Source organism: Alosa pseudoharengus, unplaced genomic scaffold, assembly GCF_046254945.1.
Source record: "Alosa pseudoharengus isolate Yale_2024_CS ecotype anadromous, Long Island Sound unplaced genomic scaffold, YU_APseudo_1.1 YU_APseudo_1.1_scf_2, whole genome shotgun sequence".
Lineage (NCBI taxonomy): Eukaryota > Metazoa > Chordata > Actinopteri > Clupeiformes > Clupeidae > Alosa > Alosa pseudoharengus.
Window position 1 is genome coordinate 44,249,188 of NW_027468663.1, and position 22,810 is coordinate 44,271,997.

At 47.1% G+C, this 22,810-nt stretch overlaps 1 protein-coding gene across 6 annotated transcripts in view; it reads left to right on the plus strand.

Annotated features, from left to right (window-relative positions):
- tnk2b (tyrosine kinase, non-receptor, 2b) overlaps nucleotides 1-22,810 on the plus strand; it is a 69,726-nt gene that overhangs the window by 44,853 nt on the left and 2,063 nt on the right. For all 6 annotated transcript variants that reach the window (XM_076295155.1, XM_076295153.1, XM_076295157.1 and 3 more), the window contains 12 exons: nucleotides 4,335-4,550; nucleotides 6,993-7,145; nucleotides 7,808-8,085; nucleotides 8,366-8,492; nucleotides 8,699-8,845; nucleotides 9,135-9,229; nucleotides 9,397-9,591; nucleotides 12,140-12,231; nucleotides 14,105-15,579; nucleotides 16,420-16,515; nucleotides 20,437-20,564; nucleotides 22,648-22,810. The exon at nucleotides 22,648-22,810 is cut by the window's right edge and continues 2,063 nt beyond it. In XM_076295155.1, the coding sequence (XP_076151270.1) occupies nucleotides 4,335-4,550; nucleotides 6,993-7,145; nucleotides 7,808-8,085; nucleotides 8,366-8,492; nucleotides 8,699-8,845; nucleotides 9,135-9,229; nucleotides 9,397-9,591; nucleotides 12,140-12,231; nucleotides 14,105-15,579; nucleotides 16,420-16,515; nucleotides 20,437-20,564; nucleotides 22,648-22,654 (3,009 nt within the window). In that variant the 3' untranslated portion in view covers nucleotides 22,655-22,810. The remainder of the gene's footprint in view (nucleotides 1-4,334; nucleotides 4,551-6,992; nucleotides 7,146-7,807; nucleotides 8,086-8,365; nucleotides 8,493-8,698; nucleotides 8,846-9,134; nucleotides 9,230-9,396; nucleotides 9,592-12,139; nucleotides 12,232-14,104; nucleotides 15,580-16,419; nucleotides 16,516-20,436; nucleotides 20,565-22,647) is intronic.

Below are 22,810 nucleotides of genomic sequence, written 5' to 3' on the forward strand. Positions count from 1 at the left end.
CACACACACACACACACACACACACACACACACACACACACACTCAGCTCCTAGTCTGTGAGTGCTCAGTCAGTGGCAGAATTCAGCGGAAATCAAGTTAAGAGCCCCATGAGCCGAGGCCTGATTCTGCATTCCTGAGCCCCCCCTTCACTCCCTCTCTCCTTCCCTCTCTCCCTCCCTTCCTCTCTCTCTCCATTTCTCTCTCTTTTGTCTCTCTTTATCTTCATCTCCCTCTGTCTCTTTCAGTTTACTTTAGGTGGCTTATTGAAATTACAAAAAAAGACATTTGTATTATCATGGTATGGCAGATTTCGGCAACTACTGGCATGCCACTGTGTAAGAGACCAAACACAGAGGCAAGCGGATACAGGAGTTTGTTAGTTCAAAACACCCCAAACATTTCAGAATGTTTACAATGACCAAGCGTAATGACTAGGCCTATAAAAGAGGTCAACAAAATAGAACTCAACTCAAGGCAGAGACATCTGACATGACGTTAACTGAACAAAACAGTAACCGAGAAGGGAACATAATAGCCAAACCAAATAACACAGAAGAGGTAAACAAAATAAACACTGAATGCAAACACATAAAAAGCTAAACTAACTAAAGCCAAAATCCCCCTCGGCCACATGGTGAGAATATAGAGTGTTTGCACGGCAATGATTGAAATAAATCAAGATGGTCTTGTGTTTAAAACCCCTCCCCCCCCCCCACCACCACCAGACCACATGTTTATAGCCAGTCTGCCTCATTCGCATGTCTACCTGCATGACTGTGGGTTTGATGGCAGGTTTGTAGGCATAACTGCCATGCTGGTGGTGTTTGTGGTCCAGCAATGGTAGCAAAGATAGAACCAATTATAGCCACGGTAGTCCAGTCAGATACACACACACCTCGCCCACCAACACATACAGACAGTGTGTCTCTCTCTTTCTCTCTCTCTCTCTCTCTCTCTCTCTCTCTCTCTCTCTCTCTCTCTCTCTCTCTCTATCTCTATCGTACACATGTGCGTACAATACCGTGCCTCACTCTCCCACTGCAGGTGCATTTATAGCCGTGTGTGTGTGTGTGTGTGTGTGTGTGTGTGTTTGCATGCAAAGAAAGGGCTTAGGGAAGAATTGTAAAACTGTGGAGTGAGTCAGAGTATTCAGTTTGTTCAGGCTGACTTTCCATCCCATTAATCTTATATCTCCACAGATACTTCAAGTGTCTAAGAGTTCATATAGTGTGTGTGTGTGTCTGTGTGTGTTGTGTACAGAGGGATAGGGAGCAGCACACAGGAGGCTGGAGTTGGTTGTTTGCTCTGCATTTGATGCATTCCTCTCTCTGTGGGATGGAGGGACATCCTGACCCCATTAATAAAGATGCCGCTTCACACACAAAGCCCAGTGATGCAGAGTCCTGTATTCCTGACCCTGAACTTCTGAGAAACTGCAGATTGCCAGATTAATACACCAAGAAAAACATACAGTATATGTGTGTGTGTGTGTGTGTGAATGGATGTTGGATGCAGGGGACTAGACTTAGTCATGTACATGCAATAGGTAGAAGAGGTGGACACACACACACACACACCTAAGCCTTCTGTCAGGGGTCAAGTATTGGGAAAGGGCCTCTTGATTGCAGCGTTGGCCCGAGGCAGCAGGAAGTGTCTGAAGGGAATGATGGCTTTCTAAAATTACACGTGTTTGTTTCCTCCTCTGGCACAACACTTGGTCCCAGCAGTCTACCTTTTCAGCCTGTGTGTGTGTGTGTGAATGAGACAGCAAGACAGCGAGAAAGAGAAGGGGGTGGAAGAATGTATCAAGTATGTGTGTGTTTGTATGTGTAGTTAATCAAGCCTCAGGTTCAAGGCTCTGTCTTGCGTCCTGCTGCCATCTTGGTAATGCAGCAGCAGAGTTCCGGCGGGCTATTTTGGAGCAGCTCGGGGCCAGGGTCTCGTCTTACAGGAGGGCCGGAGCCTGAGGTGGGCTGACGGGAGAGGGAGGAGGACAGGGTGGGGGCTGCCAGGAGTGTGTGTGTGTGTGTGTGTGTGTGTGTGTGTGTGTGTGTGTGTGTGTGTGTGTATGTGTGAAAAAGGGACACAGGAGACTGGGACCGAGGAGTCAGAGGGAGAGGGAGGGAGAGAGAGGGAAAGACATGGCGAGGGAGCGCTCTGGGTTTGTGTCCCTCCCTCCTCTCATGTTGACTCTGTCTCTCTGCCAGTGTTTGTGTGCTCGTGCAGCTGTGCTGGCTCTGGGCACTCATAAGGCCTAATGAACACTTCCCCTGTGGGTGCCAGCGCTCGAGTGGAGTCAGTCAGTCCCCACACCCCCCCACACCCCAACCACACCCTTCTACCCGGTCTGCTCTCTCTCAGTCTCTGTCTCTCTCTCTCTGTCTGCTTCTATTCTGCTCTCTCTCTCTCTTTCTGTCTCCCTCTCTCCTTTCTTACCATCCATCTCCTAAGTCCTCCCTCTCTCGCCCCCCCCCCCCCCCCCCCGCTTCATGTGTCCTCAGGGTGTTGCTAGCCCTAGTGTCCGTCTCTGCTTTGCCTCACCCGGCACCCCTCTCCAATAGCTGATGACTCTGTGAGGGCCGTCCAGTAAGGAGGAGAGCCCCCACCCCTATCCTCCATGCCGACCCAGCGTCTCCCCTGACAAAGTAGCTGAGGAGATTAGCCCAGTGGTTGATAAGAGTTAAAAAGAGCAGGACAGGAGAGGGTGTCAGTGGCGGACGGCTCTTTCCAGGATCTCTCTCTCCCTGGCTCTCCTGCCGCCTGGCCCCTGACAGGTTCCTGGGGCGTGGAGCAGGAAGCCGGCCTCGACCGTCTGGATGAGCTCATAGTGAATGTGGCTTCTGGCACCACCGGGTCAAGTTCAACTAGATTATGTAATAAGCATGCATCTGCACATGTAGTAAAAAAAGATGGCTACACTGTATATGGCAAAATAGAAGGTAACACATAGTAGGTCATATTTATCTTTGTATTAAAATAAGTCATTTAAATCCAAGGACATTATATCATTTGGATGCATTGATTTTGTGCCTCATCATGTTGTAGAGTTCTGGTACATGCTGATTTATTTATATGCAGTCCAGGGCCCAGTTCCCCGAAAGCATTGTAAGCCTAAGAGCATCGTAAAGTCCCTCTTACAAACGTCTTTTTTGCCGACTGTTTCCCGAAATCGTAACTTAAGAGCGTCGTGAAAACACTCGTAGATCTACGAGTGCTCCAGAGTTCTTGTTACCGGCTAAGAGCGTCTTAACAGGTTTCTCACTGAGGTCACCAACAGAACATACAGAGGAATTACAACTTAAAATATATCCAACTTACGTTCTTTATTGTGTTTATTTACTTTATTTACTATCAGATTTTAGCGTGCAAAATAGCATACATTTAATGGTCATAATAATGTGATTAAAAGCGGACAAAAATGCAATCAAGTTATGAAAGAGATGTTGCCAGAATAGTTTGCCATTATTTTTGCTAAGTGAAGGCTATTTGATTAGGCCTATGAGGTAAAAACAGAGAAAGGAACATGTGGTTTAGTCTGTGCTGGGTCAAAATCTGTAGGCTTATATGTTATTTACTCACTTACTTTACCTCACTTTCTTAGCCTACTCGACCTCTTTCTTATCTTCAAACGTCTTCTTAAGTGACACAGACATAAACAGTGCAACAATCTAATGTTAAATAATTGTTATTTATATCTGTGTGTGGTATATAGCCTACTTGGGATGCTTACATGCGGATGTCAAAGTTTTTCTATTTTTGTATTGATGTGAATTTTAAGTGTAGAAGTTTAAACGGTGGGTCTATAGCTGTCACCTGACATCACCATCAAATTAGAGGATATTTCAGAACTATTAACGTGGACAGCTCCCCTTAAGAGCATCTTAAGAGCAGTGCACGCGCGTTCACGCTATGAGCATGTTTGGGAAACAGTCGGAAAAACCAAACGAACGATCGTAAGATGAATCGCAGAAAACCCTCGTAAGACCGTATCTCCGTTGTTATCGGGAGACTGGGCCCAGGTGCTTTTCCCCTCTATGAGTGTGAGCCAGCTGGAGTTCTCTTCATGTCTCTGGTGTGACATCCAGCCCAGTGCTTGCACAGCTCCACCTGCAACAGCACTCAACTCATACCAACTCTCATACACACACCACCCAGGCCTGCTCTGAGTCTGGAGTGCTCTCTGCTTACATAACCTGTACTTTAAAAAAAGAGTCTCAATCCCTGGCTCGATGTCATATTTGACTGTCTTCCTTGCTGTTGGAACACAAAAAGAGCCTCAGTCCTAACGCACCCCCCACCCTCTCTCTCTCTGTCTGGTTTGTTGTCCCGCCAGGTGTTCAGCGGGAAGCGGCTGGACGGGGACTTCCAGCCGCAGCCGGCCACCACCTTCCGGAAGCTGTCTCCCACTGCGCCGCCACTGGAGGTCCAGCAGCAGCAGGTGCTCACATGCCTAATCAGCGAGAAGGACCTGGGCCTGTTCGAGAAGCTGGGCGACGGCTCGTTCGGCGTGGTCAAGCGCGGCGAGTGGCTAACCCCATCCGGGAGAGTGGTGAGTGGAAGCGGAAAGAGAATGGAGAGGAAGGCAGGGGAGGTGAGGGGGAGTACAATGTCCCCCCAAGCTAACACTGTCCACCCCCTGCTAATACTACACTGTACTGCTTTGAGTAAACACAATGCACTGGACAAGTAGCCAGTCGATCTAAAGGGTCATTCCCACCAAGAACGATAACGATAACTATACACAAATATTGTTCTCGTTAATATGAATGACGACATTCACACATAAACTATAACGATAACGACATGAAAAATGATATCTTAACGATACGAGATCAACTCTTAATGTTCGTTTTCAAAACTGGGCAACTCACCGAATGGTTAGTGGTGTTCGTTGATTATTAAAATCAAATATATCAGGGCAATGTATGATTTCCAGCCGTGTTATTTGCTATTGTGGAACTATTTTTTCAGACACTTCACAACCGCGTATAAACTTCCGCTCAATATTTGAGCCTGAAGCATAAACGGTGGCGCAGTAATATCAACGTGCAACGAGTCTTCCAACAGAAATCAATGGGATTTTACGAAATGCTAAATAAAACACGACAGAATCTGTATTTCGCTATGCTACTTGTTTTGAAACATCAACGAACACCACTAACCACTCGGTGTGAATGACCCTTAAGAGTAGTACATAAAATCCAGAATGAACAAAGGACCGTTCCAGAAAGGAACACTCAGACAAGTACTATTGGGATTTTAAATCATTGGATTTCACAAAACACTTAAGTAAGAGGGTATCTAGGAAATCAACCTCTTTATTTCCACCTGATTGCTTGAAAAAGAGCAAGTTCTATGTACCTTGACCTGAGATTTAATGACTCCATGCTGGTGGCTGGTGAAAGAGTACTGACGTTGAGGGAGACTAGAGAGAGGAGCCTAAGAGCAGTCCAGCTGCATATGAGAGGCCAGCTGCTCTCTCAGCAGGGGGAGCGGTCAGCACATCACATTGAGTGTTTTTGTATCATTTGTTTCAATCAGTTTGTGTGCAAACTTGGCGGTGTCGGCCCAGTGTTTCTGAGCCAGAGGGGCCCACTTGTGACCCGTTGCGTTCTGAAGTGTTAATCCCTGCATTGGGCCTCCAGCTGTGCTTCACGTGAAGTCATCCCGCCGATGCGAACATGAGTCCGAGCCAAAGCAACATCTGCACAAGCTCCCTTGTGTGTGTCCGTGCGTGTCTGTGCGTGTGTGTGTGTGTGTGTATGTGTTTGTGTACGCACACTCACTCACGCTTTGCACAAGCAATGGCTCAGTGGGGCCAATTGTCCGCTGTTGCTTCGCTTACATTGTTCTGTTACACACATTTACACATACACTTGCACACACACACACACACACTCTGAGTCCCAGCTGTATGTTCTGGGGAAGTCAGTGGGTGGGTGGACATGCCACTGGGCCCTCGGCTGGCCAAGGGAGTCAGGGGTCGTGTGAACAGAGCAGCCCTGAGCTCAGTCAAGCTGGAGGGTGGGAAGCTCACGGCGGGACTCTGGCACATGATGGGGAGGGGGGTGTATGTGGGAATGTCTGCAGTTCCAGGACTGGCTTTAGCAATCGCTGGCCCACAGTAAGAGATATGTTTCAATGCATCAGAAGAAACACAGTATCGGTCATATGTCAGGTATACATTTAGGTAGACGGTAGAGTTTTGTTATATAAGTGTGTGTGTGTGCGTGTGTGTGTGTGAGAAAGGGTCTCTAGTGTGCTGAGAGGGTTTCTTGGTGTTTTAAGCCCCCAACGTTGTCTTCAAGGCAGCGCTGCCTGGAAGGCTCTAGGGTTAGTCATTAAGGTTAAGGTTAAGGTTAGGGTTAGGTGGCTTTAAGTCAACAGTGGCAGCGCTGCCTGGAAGACGGCGTTGGGGTTTTAAAAGCTGATCGCTGAGACGGGGGCGAGTACTGCTGGGTGTGGCTCTGAGGGGACTGGTGTGCTGGCTGCCAACTGCTGGAGCGGGGCCAGTGGCCCTGGTCAGGGGCTCTGAGGGTGCAGGGGTTACAGGGGGACTTGAGCAGGGGCCCACAGATCAGATGAGCTGAGCAGAGAGAGGCGCCCAGAGGGAGCGGGCTGCTGCAGTGGTCTTCGTGGGCGTCCGCTTTCGCTCTTGCTCATGTTTCTGCTCCTCCGGGCTCTGGTGTGTTTTGTGTTGCTCTCTCAGTCTTAGCATAACCTTAGTCTCTCTCTCGGGCTTTCATTATTCGCTGGCTGAGTTTTACTTTTACTGCCAAATTTTCAGCCTGACATGTCAGCAGTTACGTTCCCTCAAAGCCTTTGGATACAGATACCAAACCGGACATAGGAATGAAAGTTTGAACTATGGACGGCACAGATTTTAAATTAACTGATCATTATACAAAGATTTACTTTGCATGATCTGAAGTCCTCCATTTCTTTTCTTTTTCCCTTTCTCTCTCTCTCGCTCTCTCTCCATCTCCCCCAGATAAATGTGGCGGTGAAGTGTCTGAAGACAGACGTGCTGAACCAGCCTGACGCCTTGGATGACTTCACCCGCGAGGTCAACGCTATGCACTCTCTGGACCACCAGAACCTCATCCGCCTCTACGGCGTTGTCCTCACACACCCCATGAAAATGGTATGATACTTGAACTGCCTTTTAATTATTGTCTGTGTATCCTTGGGTGTGTGTGTGTGTGCATATCTGTGCACTCTATCTGTGAGTAAGGGGTGTATGTGTATGTGTATCATTCATTGTGGCCTACTCTGTGTGTGTGTGTGTGTGTGCCACGTGTCCTGGTCTGAGTGGGGCCAGTGAAATGTGCAGGAGGCCTTGAGGAGGACAGCAGCAGGGTGAGAGGGGGGTGGCAGACTGGCAGTGGTGTTAGGAGGTGTAGGGTGTCCACTGACATGCCCGTCGCCTGCCTGCGGCGGCTATTTTGGCCCGGTGGCTGTACACATTGTCTCCGTGAGCTGCCCAGCCAACATCATCAATCTCCGCACATCTCACATCTCAGCCCCCCTGGGCACTGGGGCACTGTGGAACTGTGAAAGAGGATGCTAATAATACAGTCACACACACACAGACACACACACACACACACACACACACACACACACACACTTCCCGACTCTCTTATTACTTCGAAACCATCTGAAACTTTTCTCACCTAAAACTTTTTCCCTTTTTTGTCCTTTCCTCTATTCTGCCTCAACCCCTTCTCTCTCTCTCTCTCTGTCTCTGTCTCTCTCCCTCCCTCCCTCCCTCTCTCCCTCCGTCCCTCCCTCCTCTCCCTGCAGGTGACGGAGCTGGCCCCTCTGGGCTCGCTGCTGGACCGGCTGCGGAAGCACCAGGGCCACTTCCTCATCTCCACGCTGTGCCAGTACGCTATCCAGATCGCCAACGGCATGGCCTACCTGGAGTCCAAGCGATTCATCCACCGCGACCTGGCTGCGCGCAACATCCTGCTGGCCTCAAGCGAGCAGGTCAAGATCGGCGACTTCGGCCTGATGCGTGCGCTGCCCCAGAACGACGACCACTACGTCATGCAGGAGCACCGCAAAGTCCCCTTTGCCTGGTCAGTGTGGGATCTGGGAGAGCATGCAAGGGGTAGAAGTGTGGAAGAGTGTTTGTGTATGTGCGTGTTTGAGTGATTCTCTCTGTGTGTTTATTTGGAAAAGAGATGCATCACACAAATTTAGTGTGCGTGTGTGTGCATATGTACATACTCCCTTTTAAAGTAACTATCCACTTAGAGAAAAAATATTTTTTATTGAATGTATTGTCCCTGTATAGGTGTCCTGAGTGAGAACAGTGTTTTACTGGCTTGTGTGTGTGTGTGTGTGTGTGGGTGGCAGGTGTGCTCCTGAGAGTTTGAAGACGCGCACCTTCTCTCACGCTACTGACACCTGGATGTTTGGAGTGACTCTGTGGGAGATGTTCACGCACGGACAGGAGCCCTGGCTTGGCCTCAATGGCAGCCAGGTAACTCAGACACACACACACACTTAGACACACTTGCAAGCTCATATCTACAGTACATGACGGTAAATGCTGGTGCCCACTCCATTACGTACTGAACACAGGGAGACCACTCCTCCAGCTGTAGAGAGTATGGATTATAGTGTTGAACATGTTCTACTGTTTGACTCACAGTGACAGGATATTGGAATTTTGTCTGTGTGTGACAGATCCTCCATAAGATTGATAAGGAGGGGGAGCGTTTGCCTAAGCCAGAGGACTGCCCTCAGGACATCTATAACGTTGTGCTGCAGTGCTGGGCCCCCAAGCCTGACGACCGACCCACCTTTGTAGCCCTGCGAGAGTTTCTGGTGGAGGTAAGGTGTGTGTGTGTGTGTGTGTGTTTGTGTGTGTGTCTTTGTGTTTAAGGATAGTCTAATATTTGAGCAGATTCTACTTTGAAGATGAGTGTTTAACTCGGGGTGTGGTGCTCTGTGTTCTCACTACATGTTTTCAAAATTATTGTTTCAGAATTAGTGAAATTTGTTAATAGAGAAATTTAGTCACTTTGTGCCATTTTTTTCATTCTTTGACATGACATGAAAAGGCTGTTAGCTTTACTGTGTGTGTGTGTGTGTGTGTGTGTGTGTGTGTTACCTGCCACAGACCATGCCAACAGATATGAGAGCGCTACAAGATTTCGATGAGCCAGACAAACTGCATATTCAAATGGATGACGTCATCACCATCATTGAGGGCAGGTGTGTGAGTGTATTTTGATGATGTACACAGTGGATATTTATTATTACATTAGTATCTCATTTTCAGTGATTTCAGCTCTGTAATAGCAGCAATACAATAAATGTACCTCCTGAATGACCTGTGTAAATCCGCGTATGTGTGTGTGTGCGCGCGTGTGTGTGTCCAGAGCTGAGAACTACTGGTGGAGGGGCCAGAACAAGCGCTCGCTGAAGATGGGTCAGTTTCCCAGGAACACGGTGACCTCGGTGGCCGGCCTGTCAGCTCACGACATCAGTCGACCTCTCAAGAACAGCTTCATCCACACAGGCCACGGAGATACCAACCCCCAGCGCTGCTGGGGCGCGCCCGACAAGATTGACGAGTGAGGAGCACACAGAGTCACCTTACACACACACACACACACACACACACACACTCTTACACTTGATTTATTTTCAGTCTTGAGTAGAGGTTTTCAACTGTGGCTCCCTGGTGGTCAGTGAAGGTATTGCATGTGATCCCTGACCACTATTTTTGTATGTACAGTAGTTTGACAGTGGTCCTCACGTTGCGTCTTAGTCAGAATGGTGCTACCTGGGTCACAATCAGGTGAGCACTCCTGGTCTAGAGGAAGAAGACAGGTGCAAAAGTACCCTATAGCCAATCTTTTAGATACTGTTCCATCTGAACCAAAGTGTCACAAGAAAGGCAGATATGTCCATGTTTTTGCCATGTTATACATGTGTATGATATTGTCTAACCCTCTGGCAGTCGTTGGTTTAGTGATAGTGAGGCCAGGTGAAGTTATGATCTCTTCCTGACGAGAGTTGTCTGCTTTGTCTGCTTTATTTGTGAGATGTCAGCTCTGTCTGCTTTTGTATTATGCTACTGCTGTTAACCAGCGGGACAGATGAAGTGGTCAGTGTTTGTCAGGGCCCCTGTGGAGGGTCATTCTCGTTGTGCCCAAGGTTCTTGTGTTTGCTCATGTGGGACAGGGACATTTCATAGACATAGATGTCAGGCATAAACTAGAACCTCAAAACGTCTCTTTAGCTGCTTTCAGACATGGAGGTCCGACCCTTTGGGTGATTCAGATATGATGCTAACATGCGGACATTATGTGTGAACAATACCGACGCACATGAACAGAATCTCTGCGTGGTTGAATAAGTTCAACGTGATTGAACATGCATATGAACAGAATCTACGCATGTTCTTCGCTTCGTTCAGACACGAGCTCATTTACATAATGTCCGTCGGAAATACTAGGAGGGGAGTAGTGGAAGAGCCGGCGAAGTTCGGGGTTCCAAATGGCCAGATATACAGCGGAGAAAATAAGTATTGAACACGTCAACATTTTTTTCAGTAAGTATACTTCCAGAGAGGCTGGTTACAGATGCATTTCAAAACTTCAGAATCATCCAGTAAGCAGTATTGGAGCCATTATCTGCAAGTGGAAGGAACATCACTGCATCATCAATCGGCCATGCACAGGATCTCCTCACAAGATTTCTGACCAGGAAGTCAGAAGGATAGTCAGAAGTGTAGCCTAAGAGCCAAGGACCACTCCAGAAAGACTTGGAGGCAGCAGGTTCAATTGTTACAGAGAAAATCATAGGTAATGCACTACACCGCCATGGCCTCTATGCACGCTCACCCCACATGACTCTATTACTGAAGAAAAACATGTCGAAGCTCATTGAATGTTTGCTACACAACATTTGGACAAGCCTATGAAATACTAAGAGAATGTATTCTGGTCAGGTGAGAGCAAAATTTAACTCTTTGGATGTCATACTACACACCATATTTGGAGGAGAAATGGCACTGTGCATCACCCTAAAATACCATACCAACAGTGAAGTTTGGAGGTGGAGGTATCACGGTGTGGGGCTGTTTTTCATCTCATGGTACTGGCAGACTTCATACAGTTGAAGAAATGATGAATGGAGCCATTTTTTCTGGGAGAATCTTGCCATCCACCAGAACAATGAGGATGAGACATGGCTAGACCTTCCAGCAGGACAATGATCCAAAGCATTCAGCAAAGGAAACTCTCAATTGGTTTCAGAGAAAGGAAATTCAGGCCCTGACTTAAATCCAATTGAACAGTTTTGGAAGTTACCTAAAGATCAGGATTTACAAGAGGGACCCCTGGAATCTTCAATATTAAAAGACTATCTGTTTAAAAGAATGGGCCAAAATCACACCTGAGTACTGCGACTGATTAACTTCATCATAGAGGAAATGCCTTGAAGCTCTCATTACAAATAAAGGGTTTTCTACAAAGTATTTAAGAAATTTCAGTAGGCGTGTTCAATACTTTTTTCCTGTGGCATTCCACTTTTTTACTCATAACTCTACTTATGAACATTAATGTTTTGATTTTTTTATATGTGTGGATTACCTAAGTTAATACTAATATCTGGTGAAAAATTCATGCAAATAGCCTCACTGGAAGTATACTTACTGAAAAAAATGTTGACGTGTTCAATATTTATTTTCCCCGCTGTATGGCCCAACTGCTTGACATCCGCAGAACATGCAGACTTACACCTAGGTCTGAAAGCAGCTATTGTTATCCAACCAACAGTGTTCAATAGATGCAAGCAGAGCTGACATGTGTTAACCTTGCTCTTCAATAGTCTGTCTGATGTACTGTTCTGGACACTCATGTTTGTGTACAACTGGAGAGTGAAGGGATGAATGGCCACTAGAGGGCAGCTCAAGAACAGTTTACCTCAGTATCATACTTTACTGTTGAATGTAGAGCCCCTCTCAGGATGTTACTTGATGTACATGTTGGGAAAAGATAATGCATGTGATTATACACAGAAGACATGATATTTATCTGGTTCATCATTACAGTGAAGCACTAATGAGTATGTCTGGGTGTGTGTGTGTGTGTGTGTGTGTGTGTGTCTTTTCAGTCTGTATTTAAGTAACCCGATGGACCCACCAGATGTGCTGGGCCTGGACTTGAACACAGCTAGACCTACACAGCTCCCTGGAAGAGCGAGAAGTGAGTCCCCTGGCGTGTGTGCAAAGCCTCTTTTTACTGCTCTCAGATACAGCCAAGAGCTGCAGGCCATTCATCACAATTTCAGCATACCGCTTCAGTACCTAATTTGACCACCTTTGAGAATGCATCATTTGGTTTCCTTTTGAAAGTTCCTTTCTCTTTATGTCTTTGTTTGTCCGTCTCATTTCTGCTGTCATTTTCAATGAAAATCTGCCATTTATCTTTCTGCACATGGCTGGCTTCATATGGTGACATCTCTGTCTTTATGCCTCTCTCTCTCTCTCTCTCTCTCTCTGTCTCTCCTACTTTTTCTCCCTCTCTCTAATATTGGTGGGAGGGGGTTATGTGTTCTTTCCTCCTCTCTCTTCTTTTCTTTCTCTTTCTCTCCTCTCTTATATTGGGTGGTGGTGTGTTTTTTCTCTCTCTCTCTCTCTCTGTCCATCTCTTACTGGGGGGTGTTGTGTGGTGCAGAGGAGCCTCCCCCTCGCCCCCCTCAGCCGTCTCTGCTGGTCCAGAGTAAGTTTGGCCTCTGGCCCTCAGTGCAGGCTAGCCACTGCTCCTGCCCCCTCTGTTCTCTCCTTGCACCCCTGTCAAGCGCTCGTCTCTCTCTGTCTCTCTCTCTCTGTCTTTCTGTTTGTGTGTGTGTGTGTGTGTGTGTGTGTGTGTGTGTGTGTGTGTGTGTGTGTGAGTGTCAGTGTAAGTGTGTGTTCTTCTGTAGGTCTATTGTGTAATTCAGTCACATACCTAAGTCCCCTGGGCTATATTGTAGGACTATGTGGCATCAGGCCTTCGGCAGTATTAAGGCCAGTGACACAACTGTGTTGTAAAGCAATAATTTGACCCTTTCCGAACTAGTTACTTCGCCCTCTCCCTAGCCACATTTGTGCGTTCACCTGGAGGGTCCGCCATATTAAGGGCCATCCGAAATAATGACTGTCAAGTGGTAGTGTGTTATAAACCCTCCAACACCGAGTGCACACTGATGGAGGACGTGTCAAAATGTTAGTTCCGTGTGAGTAGGCCACGCCTGTAAACAAATCTATGGCTCCGTGATGACCTGTTTCTGCCAGGGAGAGTGAAGTTTGCTGAGTGCAGTAGTTTACCCTAAGCGCTAATCAATGGAATTTAATTTAGCTGTGAGGGTGATTCCCACCTGAGTGCACTCTGTAACCGAGGGGGAGTGGGTAGGGACTAGTTTCACAAAGGGCAATCATTTGCACTCTGTGAAGCTTGGCTAATTTAGAGCTAAATTGGTTAATGATTAAAAAATATACATTTAAGTTCAAATTGTGCACTGGTATACTGTACTACATTCCCACATACCATTGTCTCTGTAGTAACTGTCTTTCCACACTATGCCGGCTTTCACTAAGGCTTACTTTTTTGAGCCTTTAAAAAGAAACCTCAGCTTCAGCACCGTGAATGCCATGCTTTATCAATAGATCTTCTAATACGCCATTGTATTTGTCAGCGTAAGTGGTAAGCTGACAGTCCATCTCCAACTAGTTACTTTTAGCAGAGTGATATAACTGGTATACTGAATATCCTATACCTTGGGGGCACCTTGAGTGACTTGTTACATTGGATAACCCTTTGCTGTAATGGTTTTCAGGCTATCAAGGCCTTGTCAAAGTGATAAATGTCTGTTGGGATAATTGTGGTGTTCTTCAAAAGGCCTTTCATAGCTGCCCCACATGGGTGGAAAATGACAGACACTCAGCTGAAGCAAGGGCACTCACTTTTACGTATAGCCACTATTACTTGCTTGTCATCCCTAAGCCAGTTGAGAGATGTGATTTTCTCTCTCTTTCTCTCTCTCCATCTATCTGTCTATCTGCCTATCTCTTTCTCTCTCTTCTGTGCGTGTCTCTAGAGCCCTGTTACGATGCTGTGGCGGAGGACGATGATGTGAGTGTGTCAGGTCTGAGAAAGCTGTCCCTGAAAAAACCTGTGGTGAAGGGACTCAAGCTCAAACCAGCCGCATGGGTCACGGCTACCAAGTTCGGGGAGCGCTCCCCGTGCGGTGCGAGGACGCCCGGAGGTGGCCTGTTCACCGAGGTGTCGCTCATCGACTTTGGGGAGGAGTTCCCCCCAGCCACGCCGTCGCCGTCCCCAGTCATGAACGCCCACATGGCCTCTCTGGCCAAGCTGGCTCTGGAGGCCGAGTCTCTCCTGGACCGGACCCCCCCTCAGAGCCCCTCGCGGTCACTGCCCCGGCCCTTGCACCCGACCCCCGTGGTGGACTGGGACGCCCGACCCCTGCCCCCGCCGCCGGCGTACGACGATGTGGCTCAGGACGAGGACGACATCGAGGTGAGCTCCATCAACGGCATCGACCCTGAGGAGCCAGGTCAAGGTCAAGGTCACGACTACGGACGTAACGGCAGCTCGCCCTGCGGAGAGAGCCCAGATGAGCGGACCTGCGTGGAGGACAACCTCTTCCTGCCGAGTCGGCGCGCCCAGGGCTCCAACTTCTCACAGTCGGCCGAGATCTTCCAGGAGCTGCAGCAGGAGTGCATGAGGAGGCTGAACGCACCGCGGGGGACAGGCCCTCCGAGCGCCGTAACAAGCCCCAGCCCTGACGTCCACCGTCAGATCGTCCTGTCCGCCGCCAGCTCCGACGAGCGCCCCCAAATCCCGCCCCGCGTCCCCATCCCCCCGCGCCCGCTGCCCATCAAACGCGGCTCGGACTTCGCCCGCTGGTCCGGCGAGGTGTCAGGCGACGACGAGCACGAGTGCCCACCTCAGATCCCTCCCCGGGACCCGCTCTCGCAGCCGGGCTCGCGCACGCCCAGCCCCATGCCCGCACTCCTCGTGGGCTCCCCTCAGCTGCGAGGCCTGGCCGTGGGCACCGCCGCCAGCACCACGGGCTCCACCTACCTCTCCACCTCCCCGGGCAAACTCATGCCCACCACGCAGAGCTTCGCCTCCGACCCCAAGTATGCCGCGCCTAAGGTCATCCAGGCCCAAGGCAAGCACAAGGAGGCAGGCAAAGGGCCCTGCATCCTGCCCATTGTGCGCGACGGCAAGAAGGTGAGCAACACGCACTACTACCTCCTGCCCGAGCGGCCACCCTACCTGGACCGTTATGACAAGTTCCTGAAGGAGGCGGACGGGCCGGACGAGCGGCGGCAGCTCAACACTGCCACCGTCAGGCCCATGGTCCAGCTGCAAGCCCAGCCCCAGCAGCTGCAGCAGGGCGAGTTCAAGGTGAACTTCTCGTCCAACAACAACAGCACCCTGGCAGGCTGCGGGGCAGGCAGAGGGACAGTGAAGAGCTCTCTCGGCCTGGCGAGGCTGGGCACAGAAGGGCCGGCCCCCGGGACCACCACAGACCGTGTCCGACAGGTGACTACTGATGTGTGTGTGTGTGTGCGTGCGCGTGCATGTGCTTGTGCGTGTGTGTAGACAGACCTGACTTAAGGGTCTTCACCATGAGCAGAATATTGCAGTGGAGTCAGATCTCAGTGGTCTGGTGTGGTCCATTTAATCTAAATAAATGAAGTGAATGCATGTCTTGCTCAAATGGTCTCTGTTGCCTAGTGTGGAAAACAGAAATCGTCAGTTGCTGATGAAGCAAAATGCAACCGTAGTAATTCTCTGGTTAAAGTGTACCTTGAAGAGCAATTTAGAGTTTTGTTTCTGTGCTGAGCCTCATATTCAGGAACAGTTCAGATCACATAATTAAAATGCCCTCTGTTGTAATAGATACTTTTAGAAAATATGTGCATAGTGTGTTTGAAACAATAGAAAAAGAAGATCTGCTGATTTATCCTCTTAACACAGTAGTAAAAAAAGTGGTTGGAATGTCTTGCCACTGAATTATTGGCAATTTCAAGTTATTAGGACTCAGAAGAACATTTATGAGAGCTATCATATTCCCCATCTCCGCTATACACATCAATCTGTGCTATTATGCCAGTTGAATGCACACCGGATGTTGGCATTTCTTAATGTTTGTCAGTAGAGGGCAATAGAAAACAGACAGAATCATAAGTTACTACTAGTTGCTTCAATACTAATCAATAGTAATCCTCAACACCCGTCTTGATTAGTCGGACAACACAAAGAGGGGAATACAGTTATTGTCCCTCTCCTAGCCGAGTACAGGCCTGTGTGTCAGGACTCAGTGAGCAGCGGGGCATGTGTCAGTGATGTCCTTCGTGCGTCTCTTCTCTGGGGTTTCAGGTGCAGGAGGCTGTGCACGGGGTGACCATAGAGGAGTGCCAGACGGCCCTACAGAATCATGGCTGGAACGTGCAGAAGGCCGTGCACTACCTGAAGGTAAGACCACTGGCCTTGAGTGCAATGGGATACACTATACTACAGATGTCTCCTCTGTGATCTACAGAGCAGACATACTGTACTGCTGATTGGAGTACTCCCTTGCTCTATTGCAAATGTATGCACATTAATTAGAAGCACTGTCTAAAGGTACACATATCCCTGTCTGTATTTACAAGTAGTAAGGCATCTAGTTTTGCAAATAAAACCAACTTATAAAATCCAATACACATATAATTGCATATAATAATTTTGCAGACCCAGACCAACTGTGTGTTTAAATGTCATAATGTTAGTTACCACATTGAGGTTTGAATTCAGCTGCACATGACTGCATGTAGAGCTGCATGGTTGTCACACTCTCCCTTTGTGTCGAGAGTCTTGAGGTTGAGAGGGAACTGCTGTAGCATTTTGATTATTTTTGATCAAAAGTGTGATCTAACTGAATTGTGATCAGATCCTTTCATAAGAATTTGAGAGAGAGAGGGAGAGGGATATAAAGACAGAGCGACAGAGAACACATGTGTGAGCTTTGAGTGCACACTGACAGGTGTTGAGGGATCTGAACTTGAAATGAATAAATAATGCTCTCAAATTGAAACCAGACTGTTTCATTTTTGTTTTCATATTTATAGCCGGACAAATAAAGGCAGGTTCCCATATTTGCCTATACCATACCAACAATTGCCATCAGTCCACCAGCACTAGAAGACATTGCTTCGATTTAAGTCAATGAAATAACACATCTTCTTAATATTTTATTATATTGTTGGTTGGATTAATAAAGTCGTTTTCCTACCATGGGTCTCCAACACACGTTCTCAAGCTCATTGTCTTGCCGCCCCTTTCGAGCTAATTGCCAGAGGCTGAAGCCTACTACGTTTAACGCAATTGTTGCGTGACTCAAGGCATTCCAGCCTACGAATTTAATAAAAAGTAGCCTACTAAATCATGCATAATTAAACAATAACTCAATTTAGGCTACTTGGCTACGCAAAAAGGTTTCTTTCCTATTCAATGAATGGCTGCCTTGTCTCGCAATAAACAGCGGTGGAAATCCCGACACTTTTTCAACTGTATGAAACATAACAGTGAACCATCAAATATCTCCCAGAGTTCAGTGCCCATCAGTCCCAACATTTAGCAATATAATCAAACAGTCCAAAAGTAAATTAGATCCCAAACCAAACCGAAAATGTTATGCTTTTGATAGCCTACCAGTATGCCGCTCCAAACGAAAAGCATCTCTAATGATGGTTGTTAGTAGACAAACTGGCTTCAGATATCCAACAGAGTGAATATGAGATTGTGCAGTCTTACAGTACTGTAGATGGCTGTGGTTAGTGATGTGATGCTGTTAATGGGGAGTTTTAAATAGTTAGCGCAAACCCTATAGGTTATTATTTATTTAGCATATAAGGCTTTTTTTCCTTATCAAAAGTGAGGGGGACGACGGCCGTCTCTTCAGCACTGCGTGGGACATATCCCCCACGTCCCCCGTGCCTCCTGCGCCCCTGGATGTGGACTGTCACATGTATATATCATAACGCCTCCAATTATCACCACTTTCGTTCGAAAATTCTAAAACAACAATGTTTTTCAATACTTCAAAATAACATTTGATAAATGAACCTTACATGTTTCAGATTTGAAGAAAAAATCTGTTTTGGTTCTTAACAGGAGCATTTACGGTACTGCCTGAAATATCCGATTTTGATACCACGCTCGGACGTTAGTGCTGGCCTGGTGGGTTGCCTATTTACGCCATTTCAACGGCACATGAACGGTTAGACCGAGAATTCTCGTCATGAATTAAAATTCCACTGGAGCTCCAAGCGGTTGTGTACACGTAGCCTTACAACACTGTTTACAGCTCTTCTAAAATGTCATTTTTGGTACATACAGTAGCTAATTTAGATACACCTATGGTGTGGGTGCTTGCGTTTCTTTAGGAATCTGCCGTCTTGGTTTGTATAGAAATGGATATTAAGTGACACATACACGCAAGACGGTGGAAATACGATATTGACGGTAATAGGGGGAGTTACAATATATTTCTTATTTTGGGGGTATTGGGTGGGTGTGTCTGTCCTGCCAAATATTTTGTAATTTTATTTATTTTGTTCATGTTTGACATGGTGTCTTTGCGGTCATAAGTGATGTTGTCGTGCCCGGCGGTACAAAGTTGTTCTAATTTGCATCAGACAGCATATGTGTTAACTGGACCTTGCACTTTGCAGCCTACCATCACTTAAGTTTCAGGTGTCCTTTTAAATGTCAGACGGGTCATTGGACTGTTCTGGTCCACTGCGCTGATCGATGCCAGGCGCATTCTCTATAGCAGAGGTTGTTTGGTTGTCTGCCTACAATTTTAATAAGCCTATTTCACAGTGTCCAGGTGTCCGGCCTCGTTGATGTTAATGATGCCTTAATTGGCAGGGTAAAACGTCTTCCTGCTTATGTCTTTCCTGTGGACTTTTCTTTTGCTGTCTATGGGACAGTGCTGTTCCACAGGAAGTTGATTTACACAGCGGCCCCATCTTGTGAAATGGGCTAATTCTGTCCAAATGGTTCTGGGTAATGTGGTATGGCATTAGCCTACTCCTGTGAGTAGATTAAATGAGACAGAGGAGAGAATGCATCCCAGATTTGAAGTTGTGATTTCTCACCCCTGTCGTTCAGATAATTCACTGGCCCAATCCCAAAGTCTGGACTCACAGACATTCTTGTGAAATTCGTAAGGGCTTAGGGCTGTCCCAATGTCGCATTTCAAAGGGCGTGAGGGTTTGAGTACACACTTACCAAGCCCTTTCCGTGAGTCTACATCAGTGCAGACTTCACCAAAGGGAATTACCCACAGTTCAAAGCGTTGTGACTTTTACCGAGGAGACCATAGGGAAATCCGGAAATTACAAAGGTAAACCACAGCACGACACGGAACAGAACATTTAGAAAAACACCCAAACCAACAAGTGTCAGCAACATCTTTGTTATTAAACGTCGCCAAGGTAACATGTGATCTCGTGAAGTGTCTTTAGTCTTTAGTCTTCAGGGCTCACTTTGGGATTGGGCCACTATGTCATCATTATACATTATTCATTTATGTTTTTGAGCAGGGAAGTTTGTTTGTCTCGTAGGAGGTACAGTAGATGTTGACATTACTTTGAATTGAATGACATCAGATTATTAGTACTTCATGACTAATAGAGATTTTGTTTTTGAATGTTTTAATGCTATTGTCTCAGAGGGAAGGTTTTGTCTCTAGTGTTTATGTATTTGATGGCTGTTTTGAAAAGGCTCTTTTATTGCTTTTCTCCGCAGTTCAAAATATGTAGCTTATTATTTTGCTGGCATGGAAGAGTAGTAGTAGTAGTTTGTCCATCCCCATCCCCAGAGAAGTCTATTAAAAGAGAAGATGCCCAAGTGCTGTGGACATCACTCATTTATTCAAATTCGGTTGTACAGTATAGGAAGTGTGTAGCCTAATATTGACCGTTTGCTCACCACTGAGAGATTAGATCTACTGGTCTCACATTGACACCAGAGGACATTGATGGTTTCACCTGCCCTTTCGACTTTCGACACAGTGGAGAAGCCCATTGCTCTATTGGCATTACGTCAGATGTGTTTCATGCTAAGGGCCTCTGGCATGAGGATGGGGTCATAGTCACTGAATCTTACCGTGTGGTTGCACTTAATGAGACTGGTTGTCCCATTAAATGTTGGCTTTGTTGATCTTGGAAGAGGACAATACATGATAGTCCACACAGACTTGAATGAGTTGTTCTGCTCTTCCTAGTCAACATTGGCATGCCTCAAACACCCCGTCTAACCCCCCCTTGCTCACCCCCACCCTTTCTCATTTGCTTTTTCTCTCTCTCTCCTCTCTCTCTCTCTTTCTCTCTCTCTCTCATTGCGCAGGTAGAACAGCTCTTCTGCCTGGGGCTGAAGTCCCGAGTGGAATGTCTTAACCTCCTGGAGATGTTTGACTGGAACTTGGAGATGGCGAGCACGCAGCTGCTGGACTCCTACGGCGCAGTGAAGCAAAGGTTGGTGTTAGTCCACTCGCTCCTCCAGACCGCTGTCCTGAGCGCTCCAGCTCAGCTCCAGGGCTGTGGGCAAGGTTAGAAAGACATGGCACACGCAAAAGAGGCTTCACAGACACAGTGCACACATTCTGGGTCTTTGAGTTTGCACTTTCCACCCCCTTCTCTCTCAATCCATTTATGAAATTCTTCTAAATCGATCTTCTGTATCCTTATAGTTAGTGCCCAGGAAAGTTGAACAGCTAAATGGCATTTCACTGCATATTTTACAAAGAATCTCTGTCATTTGACAAATAAAAAATATTTGATCCTTGATTTAATCATTTGAATCGCTCTGCCCTCAGATACTGAACTATAGTGGAAATAATTGGGAAGGAGGACATTAGAAAAAATAATATATCTTTGTGTGATTGATTATGCAGTACAAGATTCTGTGTTGTCTGCCTTAAGCAAACTGGGGATATATTACAGAAGATCTAGCAGGGAAGTCTTGAGGGACCAGGTGTAACCTTGGAACTTTGTTAAATATTCGAGATGAGAGCAGAGGGTTGCCGCAGTAATTAGGTTGATATTCCTTATAAAAACTACCCACAATTTGTCAAAAGCACTGCACAACTATGCTGTTTTCTGCTGGAATCTTTACCACTTTATCTTTACCTAAACAAGACTCTTCATTGTCCTAACATTTCAAATGTTTCCAGCACAGTTGTCCTGATTTTAAAATAATTCTGGCTCAGCAAGACAAGGACAGTATTGACCGTAATCTTGAATAACACTTGTTGAACCATTCTTCACAGTCAGCCACAATTGCCCCATGCCACAATTGCTTTTCACTATAAAGTGTTGCCTTGTGTATCATCAGCAGCAGCAGAAAGGGTTTTGAAATGAGGATTAAACTCTTACGGTCCTATTCTAATGCAAAAGTGTCTGGTGTGAACGGCAGCGCATGCACACTGTTGCAGGGAAATTATAGGTTGCAGAAAGCGTGCCTGCGTGACATTCCGTGGCGACAGAAAAAGCCATTTCTACCAGCCATTTTCACCATCAAAACAGGGCCCTTAGTGCTTCAAGTGCTTGTTAGAAGCTGTGTAAAGTGTTACCAGATCAATCTTGACTATATTGAATGTCCAGTTGTGCAAATGGTAGGTGTAATAAACAATAAACTGTTAAAGTGGATACCCAGACAGTATAACCCATGCAGTTGAATTGTGCGGTGCTATCTATGCACATCAGTATTCCTCAGCGATGTTCTCCAGTCTAGACATGTCAGCGGTTGCTAGTTATTGAACGATCGCTCCGATAATGAACACCTCAGCTCAGACACAACATAGACACAATGCTCCTCACAAGCAAACCAACTAGCCCTTCCTGCCGGCCCACTGCCTGTAGACACAATGCTCCTCACAAGCAAACCAACTAGCCCTTCCTGCCGGCCCACTGCCTGTAGACACAATGCTCCTCACAAGCAAACCAACTAGCCCTTCCTGCCGGCCCACTGCCTGTAGACACAATGCTCCTCACAAGCAAACCAACTAGCCCTTCCTGCCGGCCCACTGCCTGTAGACACAATGCTCCTCACAAGCAAACCAACTAGCCCTTCCTGCCGGCCCACTGCCTGTAGACACAATGCTCCTCACAAGCAAACCAACTAGCCCTTCCTGCCGGCCCACTGCCTGTAGACACAATGCTCCTCACAAGCAAACCAACTAGCCCTTCCCGCCGGCCCACTGCCTGTAGACACAATGCTCCTCACAAGCAAACCAACTAGCCCTTCCCGCCGGCCCACTGCCTGTAGACATACAAATGGGAGAAGCGGCCAGAAACAGCCAGACAAGTAAATTGCACAGCACACAAGCTAATGTCTTCATCTTTATTGAATACCCTCTCTAGAAGGTTGCTGGTGCTGATGCTAAGCACTGGTCTCTGAGGAGGCATTTGGGGTTTTAAGGAGAAGAGAAAGATTAAGGAGAATTATACAGAATGATTGAATAGATTAGGGATACAGAATAGAGCCATTTTTAAAGTTTTATGGTTTTTGTTTCTTCAAATTGGCTTATGGCAAGGAACTGTCTCTTTCCATGTCCAGGCGATGACGATCCTCCAGACTGAGGGGTCGTGTCCCCCTCATGTTCTCCATGTGGTCTCAACCTGCCGGAGGCGGCCACTGCTGTGAGGCTGTCTTCACTGGCCGGCGTGGGCCGGCAGCACGAGACGTTTGGACTTGGGGTGCCCCTACCCCGCCGCGAGCA